The sequence below is a fragment of the Salvelinus fontinalis genome, chromosome 14 (assembly GCF_029448725.1).
Source record: "Salvelinus fontinalis isolate EN_2023a chromosome 14, ASM2944872v1, whole genome shotgun sequence".
Lineage (NCBI taxonomy): Eukaryota > Metazoa > Chordata > Actinopteri > Salmoniformes > Salmonidae > Salvelinus > Salvelinus fontinalis.
Genome location: NC_074678.1, coordinates 156,614 through 181,304, shown reverse-complemented (window position 1 = coordinate 181,304; position 24,691 = coordinate 156,614). Strand labels below are relative to the sequence as shown.

The window sequence follows — 24,691 nt, the reverse complement described above, 5'->3', positions numbered from 1 at the left end:
TTGTAAGGCTGCCACACACACACACTATACGATACATTTATTTAACATAAGAATGTGTGTCACAACCCGGCTCGTGGGAAGTGACAAAGAGCTCTTATAGGACAAGGGCACATACAATAATATAAAAATAATCAATCATGTTGCTCTTTAGTTTAACCATCTTACATGTAAAACCTTATTTGTTCATCGAAAATGGTCAATAACTCACCACAGGTTAATGAGAAGGTTGTGCTTGAAAGGATGCACATAACTCTGCAATGTTGGGTTGTATTGGAGAGAGTCTCAGTCTTAAATTATTTTCCACACACAGTCTGTGCCTGTATTTAGTTTTCATGCTAGTGAGGGCTGAGAATCCACTCTCGCATAGGTACGTGGTTGCAAAGGGCATCAGTGTCTTAACAGCGCGATTTGCCTGGCAGGATACTCCGAGCACAGCCCAATCCAGAAATCTGGCAATAGCTTCTGATTCAATTACATTTTCATAGAACCGCTTGTTGCAATTTTGATGAGGCTCTCTTTTTCAGATATTGGTAAGTGGACTGGAGGCAGGGCATGAAAGGGATAACGTATCTAGTTGTTTGTGTCATCCGTTTAGGGAAAGTACCTGTGTAACTGCGGACCCAACTCACTCAGGTGCTTTGCTATATCACATATGACATTGTCTGTAAGCTTGAGTTCATTTGCACACAAAAAAATCATACAATGGAAAGACCTGTGTGTTGTCCTTGTTAATGCAGACAGAGAAGAGCTCCAACTTCTTAATCAATGCCTCAATTTTGTCCCGCACATTGAATATAGTTGCGGAGAGTCCCTATAATCCTAGATTCAGATCATTCAGGCTAGAAAAAACATTACCCAGATAGGCCAGTCGTGTGAGAAACTCGTCATTGTGCAAGTAGTCAGACAAGTGAAAATGATGGTCAGTAAAGACAACTTTAAGCTCGTCTCTCAATTTAAAAAAACGTGTCAATACTTTGCTCCTTGATAACCAGCGCACTTCTGTATGTTGTAAAAGTGTTACACGCTGCCCATATCATTGCATAGTGCAGAAAATACACGAGAGTTCAGGGGACTTGCTTTAACAAACCATTTTCACTGTAGTGTCCAAAACGTATTTCAAGCTGTCAGGCATTCCCTTGGCAGCAAGAGCCTCTTGGTGGATGCTGCAGTGTACCCAAGTGGCGTCGGGAGCAACTGCTTGCACGTGCGTTACCACTCCACTATGTCTCCCTGTCATGACTTTTGTGCCATCAGTACAGATACCAACATGAGTAAGACTCCACGATGTCTCCCTGTCGTGACTTTTGCGCCATCAGTACAGATACCAACAAGAGTAAGACATTTGAGCGTGCTAATACTCACAAGGCTGCCGGTTAAGACGGCATCCCAAGCTGTCCTCAGAGTATGTGCAGACCATATTCAATCTCTCCCTATCCCAGTCTGTTGTCCCATCTTGCATCAAGATGTCCACCATTGTTCCTGTACCCAAGAAAGCCGAAGGTAACTGAACTAAATTACCATCGCCCCGAAGCACTCACTTCTGTCATCATTAAGTGCTTTGAGAGGCAAGTTAAGGATCAAATCACCTGCACCTCAGTGGAGGCTGGTGTGAAGAGCAATAGGAGGACGGGCTCATTGTAATGGCTGAAAATGAATAAATGGAACGGTATCAAACATATGGAAACCACATGTCTGCGTTCCATTCATTCCATTCCAACCATTACAATGAGCCCATCCTCCTATAGCTCCTCGCACCAGCCTCCTTTGTTCCACCTTACCCGACACCCTAGAAGACGCACTACAATTTGTATACCGCCCCAACACATCCATAGATGACACAATTGCCATTGCCCAGCACACTGCCCTATCCAGCCTGGACAAGAGGAATATGTAAGAAAGCTGTTCATTGACTACAGCTCAGTCTTCAACACCATAGTGCTCTCCAAGCTGACGACACAACAGTTGAAGGCCTGTTACCAACGACGAGACAGGATACAGGCAGGACGTGAGAGCTCTGACAGAGTGGTGCCAGGAAAATAACCTCTCCCTCAAAGTCAACAAAACGAAGGGGCTGATTATGGACTACAGGAGACAGCAGAGAGAGCACGCCCCCATCCACTTCGACGGGGCCGCAGTGGAGAGGGTAAAAAGCTTCAAGTTCCTCAGCATGCACAGGTGAATAAGGCGCAACAGTGCCTATTCAACCTCAGGAGGCTGAATAAATGTGGCGTTACCCCTAAGACCCTCACAAACTTCTACAGATGCACCATCGAGAGCATTCTGTCGGTCTGTATCACCACCTGTCATGGCAACTGTACCGCTCGCAACCACAGGGCTCTCCAGAGGGTGGTGCAGTCAGCCCAACGCATCACCGGGGGCACACTTCTAGCCTTGCAGGACATACAGTATACAGCACCCGGTGTCAGAGGAAGGCCAAGAAGATCATCAAGGACTTCAGACACCTGAGCAACAGCCTGTTCACCCCGCTAACATCCAGAAGATCATCAAGGACTTCAGACACCTGAGCCACGACCTGTTCACCCCGCTAACATCTAGAAGATCATCAAGGACTTCAGACACCTGAGCCACGACCTGTTCACCCCACTAACATCTAGAAGATCACCAAGGACTTCAGACACCTGAGCAACGGCCTATTCACCCCGCTAACATCCAGAAGATCATCAAGGACTTCAGACACCTGAGCCACGACCTGTTCACCCCGCTAACATCCAGAAGATCATCAAGGACTTCAGACACCTGAGCCACGACCTGTTCACCCCGCTAACATCCAGAAGATCATCAAGGACTTCAGACACCTGAGCCATGACCTGTTCACCCAGCTAACATCTAGAAGGCGGACCCAGTACAGGTGCATCAAAGCTGGGACTGAGAGACAGATAAACAGCTTCTATCTCCAGTCCATCAGACTGTTAAAACAGTCATCACTAGCCGGCTTCCGCCCAGTACCCTGCCTTGAACCATAGACACTGTCACTATCTGGCTACCACCGGATACCCTACCCTGCACGTTAGAGACTGCTGCCCGATGTACATACACTACATGACCAAAAGTCATGCTCATCAAACATCTCATTCCAAAATCATGGGCATTAATATGGAGTTCATCCCCCTTTGCTGCTCTAACAGCCTCCATTCTTCTGGGAAGGCTTTCCACTAGATGTTGGAGCATTGCTGTGGGGACTTGCTTCCATTCAGCCACAAGAGCATTAGTGAGGTCGGGCACTGATGTTGGGCGATTAGGCCTGGCTCGCAGTCAGCGTTCCAATTCATCCCAAAGGTGTTTGAAGGGGTTGAGGTCAGGGCTCTGTACAGGCCAGTCAGGTTCTTCAACACCAATCTCAACAAAGCATTTCTGTATGGATCTTGCTTGGTGCATGGGGGCAGTGTAATGCTGAAACAGGAAAGGGACTGTTTCAGCATTGGGGCTTCAACAAAGTACTGAGTAAAGGGTCTGAATTCTTATGTAAATGTGATATATCAGTTTTTTATTATTTTATAAATTTGCTAAAATGTATAAAAATCGTTTTTTGCTTTGTCATTACAGGGTATTGTGTGTACTGGATTCTTGATATAGCTCATTCTAATATATCTACTGCTTTCCATATCATTCTTAGTATTTATTCCGTAAATTCATACGGTGTACAATCATATAGATCACATTTGGATTACTGTTACAGTGCTATTTGGGTTAATTGGATTCGTTCCCGACATTTCACAATTTCTTGTGGTTGTCGTTTTGAATATTTGTATACTTGTTTGACATTTTACTGCATTGTTAGGAGCAAGTAACATAAGCATTTCGCCTCAAACTTTGATTTGATTACCCCTGAGGAGATGGACATGGCATCATGACGTCATCTCTTTGTTGATTCAGGGTCCTCCGAAGGCGGGGGAGGTGCTGTATGAGGAACAGGTCCTCCATTTTGATTATACCCGGAAGTGGAAGGAGAGATACATGGTGGTTCGCGCCAACTACTGCCTGGAGTGTCACGACAGCTTTGAGGTGAGCAGGACGCTCTTAGGACACTCTTATTAACAGCCATGAGAGAGGACTGGGATCAACTAGATTCAGATGCAGGAAAAACTATTATTCAGCGGATGGTCAGGGGGCTGGAACATAATTACAAATCATTTGTAGACTGCAAATTGACCACAAGAAGCCCAAACAGATGTATTTGACAAAAACATAATAATTTCAAACCTTACTTATATTTGTATACGATCACATATATCACTTATGCGTGGGAATACTTTGGAACAGATTTCCAAACTTAAAATCCCTTTGAGCTGATTTGCTGGTGTCTTTTATGTCCCTAATAAAATATATATATACACTGCTCAAAAAAATAAAGGGAACACTTAAACAACACAATGTAACTCCAAGTCAATCACACTTCTGTGAAATCAAACTGTCCACTTAGGAAGCAACACCGATTGACAATAAATTTCACATGCTGTTGTGCAAATGGAATAGACAAAAGGTGGAAATTATAGGCAATTAGCAAGACACCCCCCAAAACAGGAGTGATTCTGCAGGTGGTGACCACAGACCACTTCTCAGTTCCTATGCTTCCTGGCTGATGTTTTGGTCACTTTTGAATGCTGGCGGTGCTCTCACTCTAGTGGTAGCATGAGACGGAGTCTACAACCCACACAAGTGGCTCAGGTAGTGCAGTTCATCCAGGATGGCACATCAATGCGAACTGTGGCAAAAAGGTTTGCTGTGTCTGTCAGCGTAGTGTCCAGAGCATGCAGGCGCTACCAGGAGACAGGCCAGTACATCAGGAGACGTGGAGGAGGCCGTAGGAGGGCAACAACCCAGCAGCAGGACCGGTACCTCCGCCTTAGTGCAAGGAGGTGCACTGCCAGAGCCCTGCAAAATGACCTCCAGCAGGCCACAAATGTGCATATTTTTTTGAGCAGTGTATATATTTGGGCCCACGGGTTGCCAATTGGGGAACCCTGACATAGGACATAGTAATTGGGCAACATTTTATCTGAATGGGTGAATAGGTGGCATACGGAAAAGGAATACTTTAGCTAAATAAATAACAGAAAAAGATTCAGTAGCCCTAATGACTGTTCTGTTCCAGACCTTTGTGAAGGGCGTGCCCCCGCTCCACAAGTTGCTACCAACAGGGGGCACTGTGCTCACCACAGAGGAGAAGTACATGGCCATGGTGGACCAATGCTTCCCTGTTTCGGAAACCAACAGTGAGTATATCATGCAGAAGGTTGTCCGTTGTGGGCATCCATACTTGTGTGTATGACATTGAGTTGAGTTACAGTAAGTTAACAAAACTGACTAATGATATCAAATCTGACGACCGATGCTGTGTCTCTTTATTACCAGCTATATTATGACATATACTGACTATATACACTCTGTAGATAGTGTGTGTGGAGAGTGTGAGTGTGTAGGTTAGGTTACACAACTCTCTCTGTTGCTACACAACATTACACACTCACTAGACAAATCTCTTTATTTCAGTCTCTATGGATTCTCTAGGTGTTCTACTTGTCCAGTGGAATTCCAATGCAAATACAGTCTGTCCCAAAGGTTGTTCAAACCTGCCTACTGGGACACAGAAGCATAGAGAAACCAGTCTTCATAAAACCGGACTGATAATACACCTGAACACTGATACAGCGTGTGTTTGACTGTTGGGATTTCATTTGGTCTCTGTTGCCATGCAGAACACTTCTTTTGAAAGTTGCCACATTTTAGTCTATATACTTTGTTGTTGCCCAAACTCCCACCTCAACTTATTTTAGCCGTGTAGAGAGCACAGTGAGTGGGTTTTCATTTTTTAGTCCTAGCTACTTTGGGAGAAGCAGCGTTACCTCTTCTGTAAAAGACGGCCACAGATGGAAATAAATACTGTGTTCTGTAGCACATCTGATCATATATTTTCTCACCAGAGATGAACACTTAATAGCTTAAAAATACAGACCTGATCATCAGCTGTTTCATCCTTTGGAATAGCCAGCGTGCTCCTTTAGTTGTCTAGCAAAACCAGGCAGGCTGGCGTGTGTGTGTGCATGCATACGTGTGTGTGTGTGTGTGTGTGTGTGTGTGTGTGTGTGTGTGTGTGTGTGTGTGTGTGTGTGTGTGTGTGTGTGTGTGTGTGTGTGTGTGTGTGTGTGTGTGTGTGTGTGTGTGTGTGTGTGTGTGTGTGTGTGTGTGTGTGTGTGTGTGTGTGTGTGTGTGTGTGTGTGTGTGTGTGTGTGTGTGTGTGTGTGTGTGTGAGTGTCATAAGTCCCATGCTATGGCCCAGCATGATATGTGTGATACTAATAGCTAGACCTCCCAGTTTGGGTGTAACAGTAGTTTGAGATCACATTGTGTAGGTGTGTGTGTACTGTATGACCAGCAGGATGGTGTGTGTGTGTGTGTGTTTCCATTGCAGATGTGAAGGAGGAGTTTGCCCCTCCTACAATCGGCATGCCTGGACAGTTCCCTGTGTACCTCAGGCTTCCGTACCGTAGAGATTACTACTTCTGCTTCCGACAGGAGGCTCGTCAAGATGCATTCCTCTCCATCCTCTCTGACTGCATCCGTCACCAGAACCAAGGTAACTAACCAGCCAGAACGAACGGTTACCATGGTAGCAGGCTCGCCACACCAGCACTGAAGCGAAGATGCATAAGTGTATTTTAAATCACATTTTCATGTACGGTCTCCTGAGGGAGGAGAGCAAACACAAAGCTCAGGTAGAACTAAGCCCGGGGCTGCGCTCCAATTCTCTACCCTTCCCTCTGAAGTGTGCACTCACTCACTCACCCCCCTCTCTCGTGTGTATGGGATATGGTGGAAGCTCCCTCTGGCCCATGTTTTCACCAACCCAATGTTTTGTAAGTGCACACTTTGTGGAGACAAGAAGGGAATTGGAACACAACTCAGGCATGACATCCTTCTTAAAAGACAAGCATCACACATTTCTTTCCACTGTCTTACACTCTTCTTTCTACCATTCTCTCTCCATCTCTCTCTCTCTCGCTCAGACTTCCTAAAGAAGAAGACGGTGGAGGTGCAGGCCTTCCTCAAGGCGGTCCACCTCTACAGACAAGAGAAGGGCCGTTATGACTCCTGGAACATGCTGATTGGCAGTGATGTCAGGGTAGATTACAGCCTGATTCTGCTTTTAACACACATCAAATACTTATACCCTTGAACATCTCTCTCTCTCCTTTAAAGGCACTATAGGAAAGGAATCTCCATCCTGTTAGTTGATGGCAGTATAATTGGGCCATTGTGTGATCAGGGGACATTTGTAATAGCTGGAAAGACTACCAGGAAGTTGAGTTAAAGTATTTCTGCTAGGAGGCTGCCATTGTCCTACTGCACTCACACACCTCCGCATTCACTTATTAGTGTGTGTGTGTGTGTGTGTGTGTGTGTGTGTGTGTGTGTGTGTGTGTGTGTGTGTGTGTGTGTGTGTGTGTGTGTGTGTGTGTGTGCTCACACCTCTCTCGTCATAGTTAGTACCGTATGGAATGTTCTGGAATGTCAAGAGTAAAGATGTTGTTCCCAGAGAGTTTTGTTTTGTAGTTTCACAATGTGTTCGCAGTATCTCTTACTGGTTTGCATGTTTGTCAGGGGTTATGAGGGGATAACTGTAGCTGTTTGATATGCACACACTGTTTGGTAGGATGTTCACAATTATATCATGTGTGTGTGTGTGTGTGTGTGTGTGTGTGTGTGTGTGTGTGTGTGTGTGTGTGTGTGTGTGTGTGTGTGTGTGTGTGTGTGTGTGTGTGTGTGTGTGTGTGTGTGTGTGTGTGTGTGTGTGTACAGGTACTTGCCAACTTGGTTATGGAGGAGCTGTTGCCGTCTCTGGAGAAGGATATGCTGCCTCATCTGAAAGCCAAGAAGACAGAGAGGAAGAGAGTGTGGTTCGCTGTGAGTCATACTCTTCTGTTCTGTAGTAGCTACTACAACACATGATCTTAGACCCTTACCCTCTGACCTCTCTCTCCTCTGCACCACAGACAATAGAAGCAGCTTATATCATGGTGCAGGAGTGTCTGTTGGAAGGGCTGTCTGTTCTGAAGGAGGAGTGTAAGACGGCAGCTTGCCAGCAGGAGGTGCTGATACGTTCTGATATGGACTTGATCCTTCACTCTAGAACCTACCTGGAGGGAAAGCTTCGAGGTGACTACTAGCTAACACTGGAGAGAGAATCAATCCCAAATCCACCACTATACTATAACCATATATAGGGGTCAATTTAGCAAGAGAGTCAGGGGTTTTCAGCTCTCACTCACTGCAAGACAAAGATGCTGCCAGTCAGGCAGAGGACTTGAAGCATTCCATTGTGATTGATCTGTGTGTGCTTGGGGGACCTGGTTATTAGTACTTATTGGCTGCAGCAGCTGAGGTAGGTAGAGAGAGCTGCTTTGAGATCAAAGGGAAAGTGCTAATGCTAATGCTATCTTCTATTACTTGACATGATACTGTCTGTGCATCCACATGAGAGATAACATGGCAGGTTAACTATAGACTCATCCCCGTATTGTTTTGTTATTTTCAGTGTTGTTGACATTGATACCTAGCTGACTCCCTGTGAGAGTGACTGTCTCTGTTGAGTCAGCAGATGCCACTCACCAGGTCAGATAACTCTGAACACTGGGCTTTATACAATATTGATCTCCATTAAAACAGAGAGTTTACACAGGAGCCATGCCAATACCCTCCATCAAATGAGTTACAATTATCCAACTTAGACAGCAGCACTTAAGCTAACTTGTTTGATATTCTGGTTTTATTACAACGGAAGCACTATAAATGAAATCCAGAGAGAGCTCAAAGTGTGATTCAGTAGCGTACTGTGTCTTGCTCTATTGACCTAGCCCTAGCTTGTGATCTGAGGCATGTAGAGTGCATCCGGAAAGGATTTAAGCAAGAAATACTAAGAATGATATGTAAAGCAGTAGATATATTAGAGTGAGCTATGTCAAGAATCCAGGAAATAAATATAATGAACAAAAAAAGTGCATTTGGAAAGTTTTCAGACCCCTTGACTTTCTACACATTTTGTTGCATTACAGCCTTATTATAAAATTGATTAAATAGTTGTTTTTCTCATCAATCTACATACAATACCTCATAATGACAGAGCAAAAACAGGTTTTTAGAAATTTTTGCTAATTTATTAAAATTAAAAACATAATTACTTTATTCACAGTTGAAGTCGGAAGTTTACATACACTTAGATTGGAGTCATTAAAACTCGTTTCTAAACCACTCCACAAATGTCTTTTTAAAAAACTATAGTTTTGGCAAGTCGTGCATGACACAAGTAATTTTTCCAACAATTGTTTACAGACAGATTATTTCACTTATAATTCACTGTATCACAATTCCAGTGGGTCAGAAGTTTACATACAATAAGTTGACTGTGCCTTTAAACAGCTGGGAAAATTCCAACAAATTATGTCATGGCTTTAGAAGCTTCTGATAGGCTAATTGACATAATTTGAGTCAATTGGAGGTGTACCTGTGGATGCATTTCAATGCCTACCTTCAAACTCAGTGCCTCTTTGCTTGACATCATGGGAAAATCAAAAGAAATCAGCCAAGACCTCAGAAAAAAAATTGTCGACCTCCACAAGTCTGGTTCATCCTTGGGAGCAATTTCCAAACGCCTGAAGGTACCACATTCATCTGTACAAACAATAGTACGCAAGTATAAACACCATGGGACCACGCAGCCGTCATACCGCTCATGAAGAAGACGCGTTCTGTCTCCTAGAGATGAACGTACATTGGTGCGAAAAGTGCAAATCAATCCCAGAACAACAGCAAAGGACCTTGTGAAGATTCTGGAGGAAAAGGGTACAAAAGTATCTATATCCACAGTAAAACGAGTCCTATATCAACATAACCTGAAAGGCCGCTCAGCAAGGAAGAAGCCACTACTCCAAAACCGCCATAAAAAAGCCAGACTATGGTTCGCAACTGCACATGGGGAAAAATATCATACTTTTTGGAGAAATGTCCTCTGGTCTGATGAAACAAAAATAGAACTGTTTGGCCATAATGACCATCGTTATGTTTGGATGAAAAAGGGAGAGGCTTGCAAGCCGAAGAACACCATCCCAACCGTGAAGCACGGGGGTGGCAGCATCATGTTGTGGGGGTGCTTTGCTGCAGGAGGGACTGGTGCACTTCACAAAATAGATGGCATCATGAGGATGGAAAATTATGTGGATATATTGAAGCAACATCTCAAGACATCAGTCAGGAAGTTAAAGCTTGCTCGCAAATGGTTCTTCCAAATGGACAATGACCCCAAGCATACTTCTAAAGTTGTGGCAAAATGGCTTAAGGACATCAAAGTCAAGGTATTGGAGTGGCCATCACAAAGCCCTGACCTCAATCCCATAGAAAATGTGTGGGTAGAACTGATAAAGCGTGTGTGAGCAAGGAGACCTACAAACCTGACTCAGTTACACCAGCTCTGTCAGGAGGAATGGGCCAATATTTACCTAACTTATTGTGGGAAGCTTGTAGAAGGCTCCCCGAAACGTTTGACCCAAGTTAAACAATTTAAAGGCAATGCTACCAAATACTAATTGAGTGTATGTAAACTTCTGACCCACTTGGAATGTGATGGAAGAAATAAAAGCTGAAATAAATCACTCTCTACTATTATTCTGACATTTCACATTCTTAAAATAAAGTGGTGATCCTAATTGACCTAAGACAGGGACTTTTTACGAGGATTAAATGTCAGGAATTGTGAAATACTGAGTTTATATGTATTTGGCTAAGGTAAACTTCCAACTTCAACTGTACATAATTATTCAGAACCTTTGCTATGAGACTCGAAATTGAGCTCAGGTGCATCCTGTTTCCTTTGATCATCCTTGAGATGCTTCTACAACTTGATTGGAGTCCACCTGTGGTAAATTCAATTGATTGGACAAGATTTGGAAAGGCTAACATGGCAGGTTATTTACAGTTGAAGTCGGAACTTTACATACACCTTAGGCAAATACATTTAAACTCGGTTTTTCCCAATTCCTGACATTTAATGCTGTGGGGATGTTTTTCAGCGGCAGGGACTGGGAGACTAGTTAGGATCAAGCGGAAAGATGAACGAAGCAAAGTACAGAGAGATCCTTGATGAAATGACCCTAAGCACACAGCCAAGACAAGGCAGGAGTGGCTTTGGGACAAGTCTCTGAATGTCCTTGAGTGGTCAGGAAGAGCCTGGACTTGAACACGATCGAACATCTCTGGAGAGACCTGAAAATAGCTGTGCAGCGACGCTCCCCATCCAACCTGACAGAGCTTGAGAGAATCTGCAGAGTAGAATGGGAATAACTCCCCAAATACAGGTGTGCCAAAGAAGACTTGAGGCTGTAATGGCTGCAAAAGGTGCTTCAACAAAGTACTGAGTAAAGAGTCTGAATACTTATGTAAATGTGATATTTCAGTTTTATATTTTTAACACATTTGTAAACATTTGTAAAAATCTGTTTTTGCTTTGTCATTATGGGATATTGTGTGTAGAATTATGAGGGAAAAAACATTTCAATCCATTTTAGAATAAGGCTGTAACGTAACAAAATGTGGAAAAAGTCAAGGGGTCTGAATACTTTTCGAACGCACTATATCTATTAATCTCTCTCCTCCTGTAGCCAGTGTATCAGAGTAGCTAATGACTCTCTCTGTCCTCCTGTAGCCAGTGTATCAGAGTAGCTAATGATTATCTCCTCCTGTAGCCAGTGTATCAGAGTAGATAATGATTATCTCCTCCTGTAGCCAGTGTATCAGAGTAGCTAATGATTATCTCTGTCCTCCTGTAGCCAGTGTATCAGAGTAGCTAATGATTATCTCCTCCTGTAGCCAGTGTATCAGAGTAGCTAATGATTATCTCCTCCTGTAGCCAGTGTATCAGAGTAGATAATGATTATCTCCTCCTGTAGCCAGTGTATCAGAGTAGCTAATGATTATCTCCTCCTGTAGCCAGTGTATCAGAGCCAGCAGAGAAGTTTTGTTCGGAGGGCGTGCAGCCCTACCTGGCCTCCATACTGGAGGAGCTCATGGGACCAATCAGCTCAGGGTTCCAGGAGGCACGGCTCCTAAGTGACAACCAGATGGACCAACTGTGTCAGGACTTCCAGGAGGGCGGCGTTACCGACAAACTCAAGCAGGTGCGGACTTCCTCTCCTCCTTAAACAATCCTGTCCGAGCTATCGTTTCTCAAATCCTTTACCGTCAAACCCGGAGGTTCTGCTGATCCCATTCACACCCATTTCTTCCTTTCCGTTCCTCCCCTTTTTCCACACTCCTTCCTATCTCCCATCCTCATCATTCATTTTTTACCTCTCATCCCCCTCTCCTTTCCTCCGTTCCTCTCTCCAGGCCCTGGCTAAGCTGAGTAAGCCCAACCTGTTGAGTTGTTACCAGAGGATCAACTCTCTCCACGACCAGCTGCATGACCTGCAGGAACGCTTTGGCTTCTCCAACATCAGCAATCTGGTCCACAGCACCCAGATAGACCTGCAGCAGGTACACACACACACACACACACACACAGACAGACAGACAGACAGACAGACAGACAGACAGACAGACAGACAGACAGTCCAGTCCAGTCCAGTCCAGTCCAGTCCAGTCAGTACTGGTTCGAGATCAATCATCATAAATTGCTCTCTGTCAGTCCTCTCTAAGTGACCTTCTCCAGACATCAATACTCCTCACAACGTGTCAGTTGTTGGGAATCAATCAGAACTAGATCTAACTCTGATGCCCTAACTGATGATCTAACTAGTAATGGACAGTTAGTTGTGTTATTCATTGATGAGCTCCAAGTTCATAATAATAATATTAACTTTATTTGTATTGCGCTTTTCAACACAAGTGACAAAGTGCTTCACATCATCAAAAAAAAAAAAAACACCAACAAAGAAATAAATACAGGAGGAAGGACAATTAAAAAAATATAGCTAATTCAAATCATACATTGGAATCATACATTAAAAGCATCTTTATAAAAGTGCGTCTTCAACAGGGATTTAAAAAGAGACACTGAATCTGCAAGCCTGATCTCCTCTGGCACACCACTCCAGAGTCTAGGGGCTCTAATGGTACAGTAAATGCCTGGTCTCCTTTGGTTTTCAACCTAGACTTTGGACTGGTCAATACTGCCCTGCCAGAGGGTATCAGGCTGTGTCTTGGCTCATAGGGAGATATTAGATCGGAGAAATAAACCAAACCTGGCCTTAAACGTGATTAATAACATTTTAAAACGTTTTCTAAAAGTGACTGGTAGCCAATGTAGAGAAGCTAAAATAGGTCTGATATCGTTCCATTTCCTGCTGCATGTTAAAAGCCGAGCTGCAGCATTTTGAACTAACTGTAGACGATGGAGTGATTTCTAACTGAGACAGAGTTACAGTAATCTAGGCGTGAGGAAATAAAAGCATGTACAGTATAACTTTCTCCAGATCAGTGACTGAAATAAAATGCTGAACTTTAGCTATATTTCTTAGATGATAAAAGCTAAACACGACAACCTTTTTTACATGCAGCTTGAGGTTAAGGTCAGGGTCAAAGAAGACACCAAGGTTTCTGGCCGTAGGCTTTACATTGGTAGTTATTTACAATTTGGGTTCTAGCAAGGTGGGGGTGGGGGTGGGGGGGGCAAATAAAACAACCTCATTTAATATCATTAAATGGAGAAAATAGTGAGACATCCAACATTTGATGTCAGCAAGACACTTGTGAAGGGTAGCTACGCTAGCATGGTCACTGGTGAAGGGTAGCTACGCTAGCATGGTCACTGGTGAAGGGTAGCTACGCTAGCATGGTCACTGGTGAAGGGTAGCTACGCTAGCATGGTCACTGGTGAAGGGTAGCTACGCTAGCATGGTCACTGGTGAAGGGTAGCTACGCTAGCATGGTCACTGGTGAAGGGTAGCTACGCTAGCATGGTCACTGGTGAAGGGTAGCTACGCTAGCATGGTCACTGGTGAAGGGTAGCTACGCTAGCATGGTCACTGGTGAAGGGTAGCTACGCTAGCATGGTCACTGGTGAAGGGTAGCTACGCTAGCTTGGTCAATGGGTCTGATTGGTAAATAAAGCTGCATGTCATTTGCATAGCAGTGGAACTGAGGGTTCTCTGTGAGTGAAGCTGAAGCGTGACAGATTCCGTAATAGAAATGTGAAGGTCATTTCTGATTGAGCCGACATATGCAGCGTTTAACATGAATGTAGCCTCCGCTAAAGTGGGAACAATGACTTTTTAAGGAGAGGTTGGACCAGAATTGCCTCGTGACCAGAAATGCTGGTATAGTGTCGGCTACTGTCAATCTGGGATATAATGTTTTCTATCTTTCCTGTAAATAATCGTAAAAACTGTTTGCAGAGATCAGGAGTTGTGAACATGTCATTGTTGGGGGGGGGGGGGGCAACGACAACAACACACTCAATTGTCTCATATATAATTCTTTAGTTGTGGGTAGAAATCAGGGTAGAGAAGTAATTCACTCTGTATCTTTAACTGCAGCATTGTCATTTCTCATCAGCTTAAAGTTTGCAAGTTTGCATTTACTGTTCATTAACTCTTTCTAAGTTTTCTTTTTAAGGCACCAGTCGGGTCATTTAACCAAGATGAGATTCTGGCAGACAGTTTATTCTTTGTTTGTTTTCACCGGTGCCACTGAGGCTAACTTCCTCCCTGTGCCCCATTTCAGCTGATTGAAAACGCAGCGTACTCGTTTGAGCTGCTACTCTACAAGGCCAAAGAAAACAGCACAGACAATGTAGGCTCTGCCATGGAGAAGTCCAGGCACATGGTGCTCAAGGTACGCGTTTTATCCATCACTACACATCTGTTAATTAAGAGGAACTCACTGAGACAAACGCTGATCAAAATACATTTTATATGCTAATTACCTGTGTGTGTGTTACAGCAATATGATTACGACAGCAGCACAGTGAGGAAGAGGATCTTTCAGGAGGCCTTGGTGGGGATCACTCTACCTCACATTAAGAAGAACCTGGCCCCAACCTGCAAAACAGTCAGTCAATAACACACACTGTCCCCTTTACCATAACACTCACACACACACAACTTTTGGTATTTACAAGTATAGTAAAACACACACACACACACACACACACACACACACACACACACACACACACGTTTTCATCATCTTTTTATTATCCTTAAAAGTCATGACTGTTTAGAAAATCACAGCCCATGGAAATAATTGTCTCTGTGTCTTTAGGAGCTGCAGGGTCTTGAACAGTTCATTGATGCAGACTATTCCAACTTTGTCCACGTGGAGAATATATTTGAGGGCATTCTGCTGCAGAGTCTAGACAAGGAAGTCAGCAAAGGTACAGAGTTATTACTTTATAAGACAATTATTACTTTCGTCTTACTCAAATGTAAGGCATATTTCAGGCATTACCCTCTCTGTTCACCTACACAAATGTTGTTGTTGTTAATGTTGTTGTTGTTGTTGTTGTTGTCAATGTTGTTGCTAATAATGTTGTTGTTGTTAATGTTGTTGTTGTTGTCAATGTTGTTGTTAATGTTGTTGTTAATGATGGTGTTGTTGTTAATGTTGTAGTTAATGAGGTTGTTGTTGTCAATGTTGTTGTTAATGTTGTTGTTAATGATGGTGTTGTTGTTAATGTTGTTGTTGTTGTCAATGTTGTTGTTAATGTTGTTGTTAATGTTGTTGTTAATGTTGTTGTTAATGATGGTGTTGTTGTTAATGTTGTTGTTGTTGTTGTTAATGATGTTGTTGTTGTTAATGATGGTGTTGTTGTTAATGTTGTTAATGTTGTTGTTAATGATGGTGTTGTTGTTAATGTTAATGTTGTTGTTGTTAATGATGTTGATGTTAATGTTGTTGTTGTTAATTATGTTGTTGTTGTTGTCAATGTTGTTGCTAATACTGTTGTTGTTGTTAATGTTGTTGTTAATGAGGTTGTTGTTGTTGTCAATGTTGTTGTTAATGTTGTTGTTAAGGATGGTGTTGTTGTCAATGTTGTTGTTAATGATGGTGTTGTTGTCAATGTTGTTGTTAATGATGGTGTTGTTAATGATGGTGTTGTTGTCAATGTTGTTGTTAATGATGGTGTTGTTAAGGATGGTGTTGTTGTTAATGATGTTGTTGTTGTTGTTAATGAGGTTGTTGTTGTCAATGTTGTTGTCAATGTTAATGATGTTGTTGTTAATGTTGTTGTTAATGATGTTGTTGTTGATGTTGTTAATGATGTTCATGTTGTTGTTAATGATGTTGTTGTTGATGTTGTTAATGATGTTGTTGTTTTTGTTAATGTTGTTGTTGTTGATGTTGTTAATGATGTTCATGTTGTTGTTAATGATGTTGTTGTTGTTGTTGTTAATGTTGTTGTTGTTGTTAATGATGTTGTTGTTGATGTTGTTAATGTTGTTGTTGTTAATGATGTTGTTGTTTTTGTTAATGTTGTTGTTGTTGATGTTGTTAATGATGTTCATGTTGTTGTTAATGATGTTGTTGTTGTTGTTGTTGTTGTTGTTAATGATGTTGTTGTTGTTGTTGTTAATGATGTTGTTGTTGATGTTGTTAATGTTGTTGTTGTTAATGATGTTGTTGTTGATGTTGTTAATGTTGTTGTTGTTAATGATGTTGTTGTTTTTGTTAATGTTGTTGTTGTTGATGTTGTTAATGTTGTTGTTGTTGTTAATGATGTTCATGTTGTTGTTAATGTTGTTGTTGTTAATGATGTTGTTGTTGTTGTTAATGATGTTGTTGTTGTTAATGATGTTGTTGTTGATGTTGTTAATGTTGTTGTTGTTGTTAATGATGTTCATGTTGTTGTTAATGTTGTTGTTGTTAATGATGTTGTTGTTAATGATGTTGATAACGATGTTGTTGTTGTTAATGAAGTTGTTGTTCTTGTTGTTAATGTTAATATTGTTACCTAAACCTCTATCTATTTGTTCTGCAGTGGTGAAGGACGCAGTCAGCCTAAAGAAACACAACCTGTTCACAGACAGCAGGGACCCCCTGAGCCAGACCAGCCGCTCCAGTCTCCTCTCCATCCCATCCACCCCCAGCAGCCCAGCCAGGGTGCCGTTCTCCCCCACACATCTCCAGACCTCTACCTTTATCCAGACCCAGCCTGAGACCCAGCCACAGGCTGAGGTACCAGCACCAGCCCAGCCTGTCTCTCCTGACCTGAGCAACGGTCTGGCGTTCGTTGGGGTTGTACAGGGGGACCCCCCAAGTGCCGTGTTGAAGGCAGAGCAGAACAAGGTGAAGGCGGTGTCAGGGGACACAGTAGAGAATGAGGCCCTGGGGACCAGTATTGCACCTGCTGTTGCAGCTCCAGTGGAGAAGCTAGTCAAGGTGAAGAACACAGTCAGTACACATGAGACACCTGTGGAGGACATGTCTGAACCAACTGAAACAGCTCAAGTGGAGACCCCTGTCCTAACTGAGACAGAGACAGAGAAAACACCCACCCCTGGAGATGCTGTGGAGGTGGAGAAGACAGTAGTAATGGGCGTACTAACTACAGTAGCACAAAGCGAAGCCTCTTCCCCCAGTCCGGTCCCTGTCCCTGACCCTTCCCCTGTCCCTGTTTGTGTTGTCAAGCCTGTAGCTGTCATTGACCCTATAGCTGTTGAAGATTCAGTAGCAGAGCACATGGCTTCACTCACAATCCCCACTACTGAGACAGAGGCTGAGAGTGAAAGCGGTCCTCCTAACAGTGACCCAGTAGCGGCCTCTAGTGGTGAGCAGCCTGTAACTGCACCACCAGCAGACGCCAGCCTTGCTGCAGCAGCAGAGACCAAGGATGTGCCAGCCTCATCCTCCGCTCTCCCAGATGATGGGGATGATACAGAGAGCGAGTCTGCCCCCTCAGACATCGAGATCCCTGGTGATGATGATGTCACGAGAGCAGCAGCCCCCACTGATGAGGTCAAAGTGTCGCAGAGCAACGGAGTGGAGTGTAGCATTTCTGTGACCTCTAACCTTGCAGTAGAGGTCAGCGTGAGTGAAACACCAGTCGGTATCGCCACCAAGCCCCCTGTAGAAGTATCAGAGGGTAAGCCCGTTCCCCCTAGCGAGCCCCCGGTCTCTGAAGCAATAAGAGGCGTTAACGGAGAAGCTAGCGTTGAAGTCACTGCTGGTGCTTATTCCATCGTAGCATCAGCAGCCAATTTGAATGTAGTCCCTCCACAGCCCCAGCCAGACTCCCAGGCCACCCTCGCTGCTGAACCCACCAAAGAAGCCCTCCAGGCTGTGGAGCCCGCTGAGCCTGCTCCCCGGGCCGTGGACTGTGTGAAAGAGATCCGGGACCTGGTGGTGGCGGTGTTTGAAGTGGAGGAAGATGGTCCAGCGCTACCCAGGTAGTGATAACATATGAGGGAGGGGTGGCCAGTGAGGTGCCTGATATCACACAGAGAATAAATGAAGACAAGGACCCCATTCTTTAAATCACTGCAATTGTGAGGAGTATGAAAACGTTATGGTCTATAACCTCGCTGTTGTCGAACCCAAACACTACACGGACTGAGGTTACCCTCGCCATCAACTACAAACACTACACGGACTGAGGTTACCCTCGCCATCAACTACAAACACTACACGGACTGAGGTTACCCTCGCCATCAACTACAAACACTACACGGACTGAGGTTACCCTCGCCATCAAGTACAAACACTACACGGACTGAGGTTACCCTCGCCATCAAGTACAAACACTACACGGACGGAGGTTACCCTCGCTATCAAGTACAAACACTACACGGACTGAGGTTACCCTCGCCATCAACTAAAAACACTACACGGACTGAGGTTACCCTCGCCATTAACTACAAATACTACACGGACTGAGGTTACCCTCGCCATCAACTACAAACACTACACGGACTGAGGTTACCCTCGCCATCAAGTACAAACACTACACGGACTGAGGTTACCCTCGCCATCAAGTACAAACACTACACGGACTGAGGTTACCCTCGCCATCAACTACAAACACTACACGGACTGAGGTTACCCTCGCCATCAACTACAAACACTACACGGACTGAGGTTACCCTCGCCATCAACTACAAACACTACACGGACTGAGGTTACCCTCGCCATCAACTACAAACACTACACGGACTGAGGTTACCCTCGCCATCAAGTACAAACACTACACGGACTGAGGTTACCCTCGCCATCAAGTACAAACACTACACGGACTGAGGTTACCCTCGCCATCAAGTACAAACAACTGTTACACAAGCATAAAACTGCACGCTTCCATAAAATTGCAGATTGGTAAAATATGAACATATACAATTGTGTTTGTGAGAAGATTAATGTAGTGAGATATGGGCATAAATAGAATATCAAGTTAGGGACCAAGAAAAAGCCAATTAATTTGGTACACATCAAATTGACTATTGCAATTGTGTGTAACTATCTCCACTTGTCATTGTGTGTTTAAAAAAATAAATATCTTCTATGTCCCTACGTATGAATATGCATAGATTGTAGATGATTCAGACAGCGTTTGTGTTACATTTTAAAATCAACAGCACTGCCATATATTGAATGGGTCTGAGTAGCAATGGGATGGTTCCACATATGGAGGAAGATAAGTTCTATTCTGTGTGCTTTGACTTGCTGAAGGATTTTTCTCATCAGTTCATATAGAGGGTTATGCATGCTCATACTCAATCACCAGCTAGTCCACCAAGTACCAGTAACATACCACTAGATGAGGTGCTACGGTTCTTTCCTAGTGTCTACTGCCTTGTTTCCATGAAGAATGATTACCACCTATTTCCAATAGACGTGGTTGCTATGGAGACTGGTCCAGTGACTTTATTCCCGAATGACTAATGGCCGTGTTGAAACAGCGCCTGTGCTTTCATACATGACATGTTACACAGTCATTTTGTGAAGGGGCTATGCGGATTTGTCTATGTATATTCAAGTCTGAAAAATATACTGTAAAATTAAGTATGAAGTCTACAAAAATAAGACAGCTGTCCGTTGCTTGTGTGTTGGGAAAATACATCAAATAACCTTTTATTTGACTTTAAAACAAATACAACACATTTACTGTGTGTTTGTCTTCCATTAGAACTGAAGTTGAATAGTTCTGGTTATGGTGCACACAACTAGCTGAAAACAATTCAATCACAAGCAATTAACTGTTACAATCAGAGTCCGTTTTCAACACTTTATTTGAAATATTGGCCCCAGAAAAATGCTTTTATGATAGTTCTGATGAGCACCACGTGCAATGAGATCAACCTAACTAATTGTTCATTCATATAAAAAATAACAGGTAAATAAACAATCACTCAATGTTTGTACAAATTCAAAAAGTATTTCCACCACTAACAAAGGTACAGTGAAAAAGTTATATTCAAAATACAATTCAGATGCGATTCAGTGCCTGACTCCACACACAACATTTTCAGTAATACTATCCAGTGGTGTGAGGAGAGACAGAAAGAGAGAGAGAGACACAGAAAGAGAGAGAGAGCCAGAGAGAGAGGCAGAAAGAGAGAGAAAGAGACAGAAAGAGAGAGAGACACACAGAAAGAGAGCAAGAGAGAGAGAGAGAGAGACAGAGAGAGAGAGAGAGAGAGAGACAGAAAGAGAGAGAGACAGAAAGAGAGAGAGACAGAGATAGAGAGAGACAGAAAGAGAGGGAGAGAGAAAGAGAGAGAGACAGAAAGAGAGAGAGAGAAAGAGAGAGAGACAGAAAGAGAGAGAGAGAGAGAGAAAGAGAGAGAGACAGAAAGAGAGAGAGAGAGACTGCAAAGACAGAAAAGATGGAGAACATCTCAACTGTCAGTCTCCAGAATGAAGTCATCTATAAAATGGCCTGTTACAGCATGCAGTTAGTGGACTAAGACAATAAGACTGTGCCATACCAACCAACCTTCTGGAATTTGAAGGGGAAAAAAACATTCTATGGAAAGTAGCATTGATCAGAAAAACAATGAACCCCAGTACAACATATAGCATGAATGTATAATTTAATAATTCAGTTCATTCATCTTCAGTTTGTGTTGTTGTATTATGCTACAGTAATACATACTTGTAGTGAACATTGAGATGTATAATATTTCAATAAAAGCTAAAAACAAAATGACAAATATTGTTTTTCAGCAACATCACTTAGGTAGCTTAAGATGTGACGTTTTCATTCAATAAAACAGCAACAACATCACTTAGGTAGCTTAAGATGTGACGTTTTCATTCAATAAAACAGCAACAACATCACTTAGGTAGCTTAAGATGTGACGTTTTCATTCAATAAAACAGCAACAACATCACTTAGGTAGCTTAAGATGTGATGTATTCATTCAATAAAACAGCAACAACATCACTTAGGTAGCTTAAGATGTGACGTTTTCATTCAATAAAACAGCAACAACATCACTTAGGTAGCTTAAGATGTGATGTTTTCATTCAATAAAACAGCAACAACATTACTGCTAGAGTTTGGACTACAGCACTAGAAGAGATCAGCTGAGATACCAAGGTGCTATTGAACATACAGGAGTGTTGATACTCCTTCATGACCACAAAGCATAGTTGGCTAGATGAGATATAGCTGCAGTCAGTCTCTGTGGTATAGTGAAGTTAACCTGGCTAGATGGGATATAGCTGCAGTCAGTCTCTGTGGTGTAATGAAGTTAACCTGGCTAGATGGGATATAGCTGCAGTCAGTCTCTGTGGTATAGTGAAGTTAACCTGGCTAGATGGGATATAGCTGTAGTCAGTCTGTGTGGTATAGTGAAGTTAACCTGGCTAGATGGGATATAGCTGCAGTCAGTCTCTGTGGTATAGTGAAGTTAATCTGGCTAGATGGGATATAGCTGTAGTCAGTCTCTGTGGTATAGTGAAGTTAACCTGGCTAGATGAGATATAGCTGAAGTCAGTCTCTGTGGTATAGTGAAGTTAACCTGGCTAGATGAGATATAGCTGCAGTCAGTCTGTGTGATATAGTGAAGTTAACCTGGCTAGATGGGATATAGCTGCAGTCAGTCTCTGTGGTGTAATGAAGTTAACCTGGCTAGATGGGATATAGCTGCAGTCAGTCTCTGTGGTATAGTGAAGTTAACCTGGCTAGATGAGATATAGCTGCAGTCAGTCTCTGTGGTGTAGTGAAGTTAACCTGGCTAGATGGGATATAGGTGTAGTCAGTCTGTGTGGTATAGTGAAGTTAACCTGGTTCATCTGGAGCTGCAGACAGTCTGTGTGGTATAGTGAAGTTAACCTGGCTAGATGGGATATAGCTGCAGTCAGTCTGTGTGGTATAGTGAAGTTAACCTGGTTCATCTGGAGCTGCAGACAGTCTGTGTGGTATAATGAAGTTAACCTGGCTAGATGGGATATAGCTGCAGTCAGTCTGTGTGGTGTAGTGAAGTTAACCTGGCTAGATGGGATATAGCTGCAGTCAGTCTGTGTGGTATAGTGAAGTTAACCTGGCTAGATGGGACATATTTGCAGTCAGTATGTGGTATAGTGAAGTTAACCTGGCTAGATGGGATATAGGTGTAGTCAGTCTGTGTGGTATAGTGAAGTTAACCTGGTTCATCTGGAGCTGCAGTCAGTCTGTGTGGTATAGTGAAGTTAACCTGGCTAGATGGGATATAGCTGCAGTCAGTCTGTGTGGTATAGTGAAGTTAACCTGGCTAGATGGGATATAGCTGCAGTCAGTCTGTGTGGTATAGTGAAGGTAACCTGGCTAGATGGGATATAGCTGCAGTCAGTCTCTGTGGTGTAATGAAGTTAACCTGGCTAGATGGGATATAGCTGCAGTCAGTCTGTGTGGTGTAGTGAAGTTAACCTGGCTAGATGGGATATAGCTGTAGTCAGTCTGTGTGGTATAGTGAAGTTAACCTGGCTAGATGGGATATAGCTGTAGTCAGTCTGTGTGGTATAGTGAAGGTAACCTGGCTAGATGAGATATAGCTGCAGTCAGTCTGTGGTGTAATGAAATTAACCTGGCTAGATGGGATATAGCTGCAGTCAGTCTTTGTGGTATAGTGAAGTTAACCTGGCTAGATGAGATATAGCTGCAGTCAGTCTCTGTGGTGTAATGAAGTTAACCTGGCTAGATGGGATATAGGTGTAGTCAGTCTGTGTGGTATAGTGAAGTTAACCTGGCTAGATGGGATATAGCTGTAGTCAGTCTGTGTGGTATAGTGAAGGTAACCTGGCTAGATGAGATATAGCTGCAGTCAGTCTGTGGTGTAATGAAATTAACCTGGCTAGATGGGATATAGCTGCAGTCAGTCTCTGTGGTATAGTGAAGTTAACCTGGCTAGATGAGATATAGCTGCAGTCAGTCTCTGTGGTGTAATGAAGTTAACCTGGCTAGATGGGATATAGCTGCAGTCAGTCTATGTGGTATAGTGAAGTTAACCTGGCTAGATGGGACAAAGCTGCAGTCAGTCTCTGTGGTGTAGTGAAGTTAACCTGGCTAGATGGGATATAGGTGTAGTCAGTCTGTGTGGTATAGTGAAGTTAACCTGGTTCATCTGGAGCTGCAGACAGTCTGTGTGGTATAGTGAAGTTAACCTGGCTAGATGGGATATAGCTGCAGTCAGTCTGTGTGGTATAGTGAAGTTAACCTGGCTAGATGGGATATAGCTGCAGTCAGTCTGTGGTATAGTGAACTTAACCTGGCTAGATGGGATATAGCTGCAGTCAGTCTCTGTGGTGTAATGAAGTTAACCTGGCTAGATGGGATATAGCTGCAGTCAGTCTGTGTGGTATAGTGAAGTTAACCTGGCTAGATGGGATATAGCTGTAGTCAGTCTGTGGGGTATAGTGAAGTTAACCTGGCTAGATGGGATATAGCTGCAGTCAGTCTCTGTGGTGTAATGAAGTTAACCTGGCTAGATGGGATATAGCTGCAGTCAGTCTCTGTGGTGTAATGAAGTTATCCTGGCTAGATGGGATATAGCTGCAGTCAGTCTCTGTGGTATAGTGAAGTTAACCTGGCTAGATGGGATATAGCTGTAGTCAGTCTGTGTGGTATAGTGAAGTTAACCTGGCTAGATGGGATATAGCTGCAGTCAGTCTGTGTGGTATAGTGAAGTTAACCTGGTTCATCTGGAAGCTGCAGTCAGTCTGTGTGGTATAGTGAAGTTAACCTGGCTAGATGGGATATAGCTGCAGTCAGTCTGTGTGGTATAGTGAAGTTAACCTGGCTAGATGGGATATAGCTGCAGTCAGTCTGTGTGGTATAGTGAAGTTAACCTGGCTAGATGGGATATAGCTGCAGTCAGTCTCTGTGGTATAGTGAAGTTAACCTGGCTAGATGGGATATAGCAGCAGTCAGTCTCTGTGGTATAGTGAAGTTAACCTGGTTCATCTGGAAGCTGCAGTCAGTCTGTGTGGTATAGTGAAGTTAACCTGGTTCATCTGGAAGCTGCACCAGCGTAGCTGTAGAAGAACTGCTCGTCTGGCCGGATGCCGTAGACCGTGGCGGGTCGCTGTCCAGGGGTCACCGTCGACTGCCCAAACATATCCATATTCATACTGCAGGGACATAAACACGCACACCTACTGTATGTGTCAGCCCCACAGACAGGAGTCCACATGATGTGAGATGGGTTCAGATACCACAAGGTGGCGCTCTGAGACAGTGAACCATTCAGCAACACAACCAGAACAC

At 43.4% G+C, this 24,691-nt stretch overlaps 2 protein-coding genes across 8 annotated transcripts in view; one reads left to right on the top strand and one right to left on the bottom strand.

Moving 5' to 3' along the window:
* Positions 1-20,102, top strand: part of niban1a (niban apoptosis regulator 1a) — a 33,975-nt gene extending 13,873 nt beyond the window's left edge. The window contains exons 3-14 of the mRNA XM_055943682.1: positions 3,895-4,023; positions 5,114-5,234; positions 6,431-6,595; positions 7,026-7,141; positions 7,819-7,923; positions 8,013-8,175; positions 11,998-12,185; positions 12,397-12,543; positions 14,731-14,841; positions 14,950-15,057; positions 15,271-15,382; positions 16,988-20,102. Of these exons, the coding sequence (XP_055799657.1) occupies positions 3,895-4,023; positions 5,114-5,234; positions 6,431-6,595; positions 7,026-7,141; positions 7,819-7,923; positions 8,013-8,175; positions 11,998-12,185; positions 12,397-12,543; positions 14,731-14,841; positions 14,950-15,057; positions 15,271-15,382; positions 16,988-18,399 (2,877 nt within the window). The 3' untranslated portion in view covers positions 18,400-20,102. The remainder of the gene's footprint in view (positions 1-3,894; positions 4,024-5,113; positions 5,235-6,430; positions 6,596-7,025; positions 7,142-7,818; positions 7,924-8,012; positions 8,176-11,997; positions 12,186-12,396; positions 12,544-14,730; positions 14,842-14,949; positions 15,058-15,270; positions 15,383-16,987) is intronic.
* Positions 20,103-20,213: 111 nt separating this feature from the next.
* kifap3a (kinesin-associated protein 3a) overlaps positions 20,214-24,691 on the bottom strand; it is a 43,617-nt gene continuing 39,139 nt past the window's right edge. For 2 of the 7 annotated variants that reach the window (XM_055943683.1, XM_055943685.1), the window contains one exon: positions 20,214-24,555. In XM_055943683.1, the coding sequence (XP_055799658.1) occupies positions 24,435-24,555 (121 nt within the window). In that variant the 3' untranslated portion in view covers positions 20,214-24,434. Of the gene's footprint in view, positions 24,654-24,691 lie in introns of all 7 variants that reach the window. The other 5 variants (XR_008761884.1, XR_008761886.1, XR_008761885.1 and 2 more) reach the window with 5 other exon arrangements.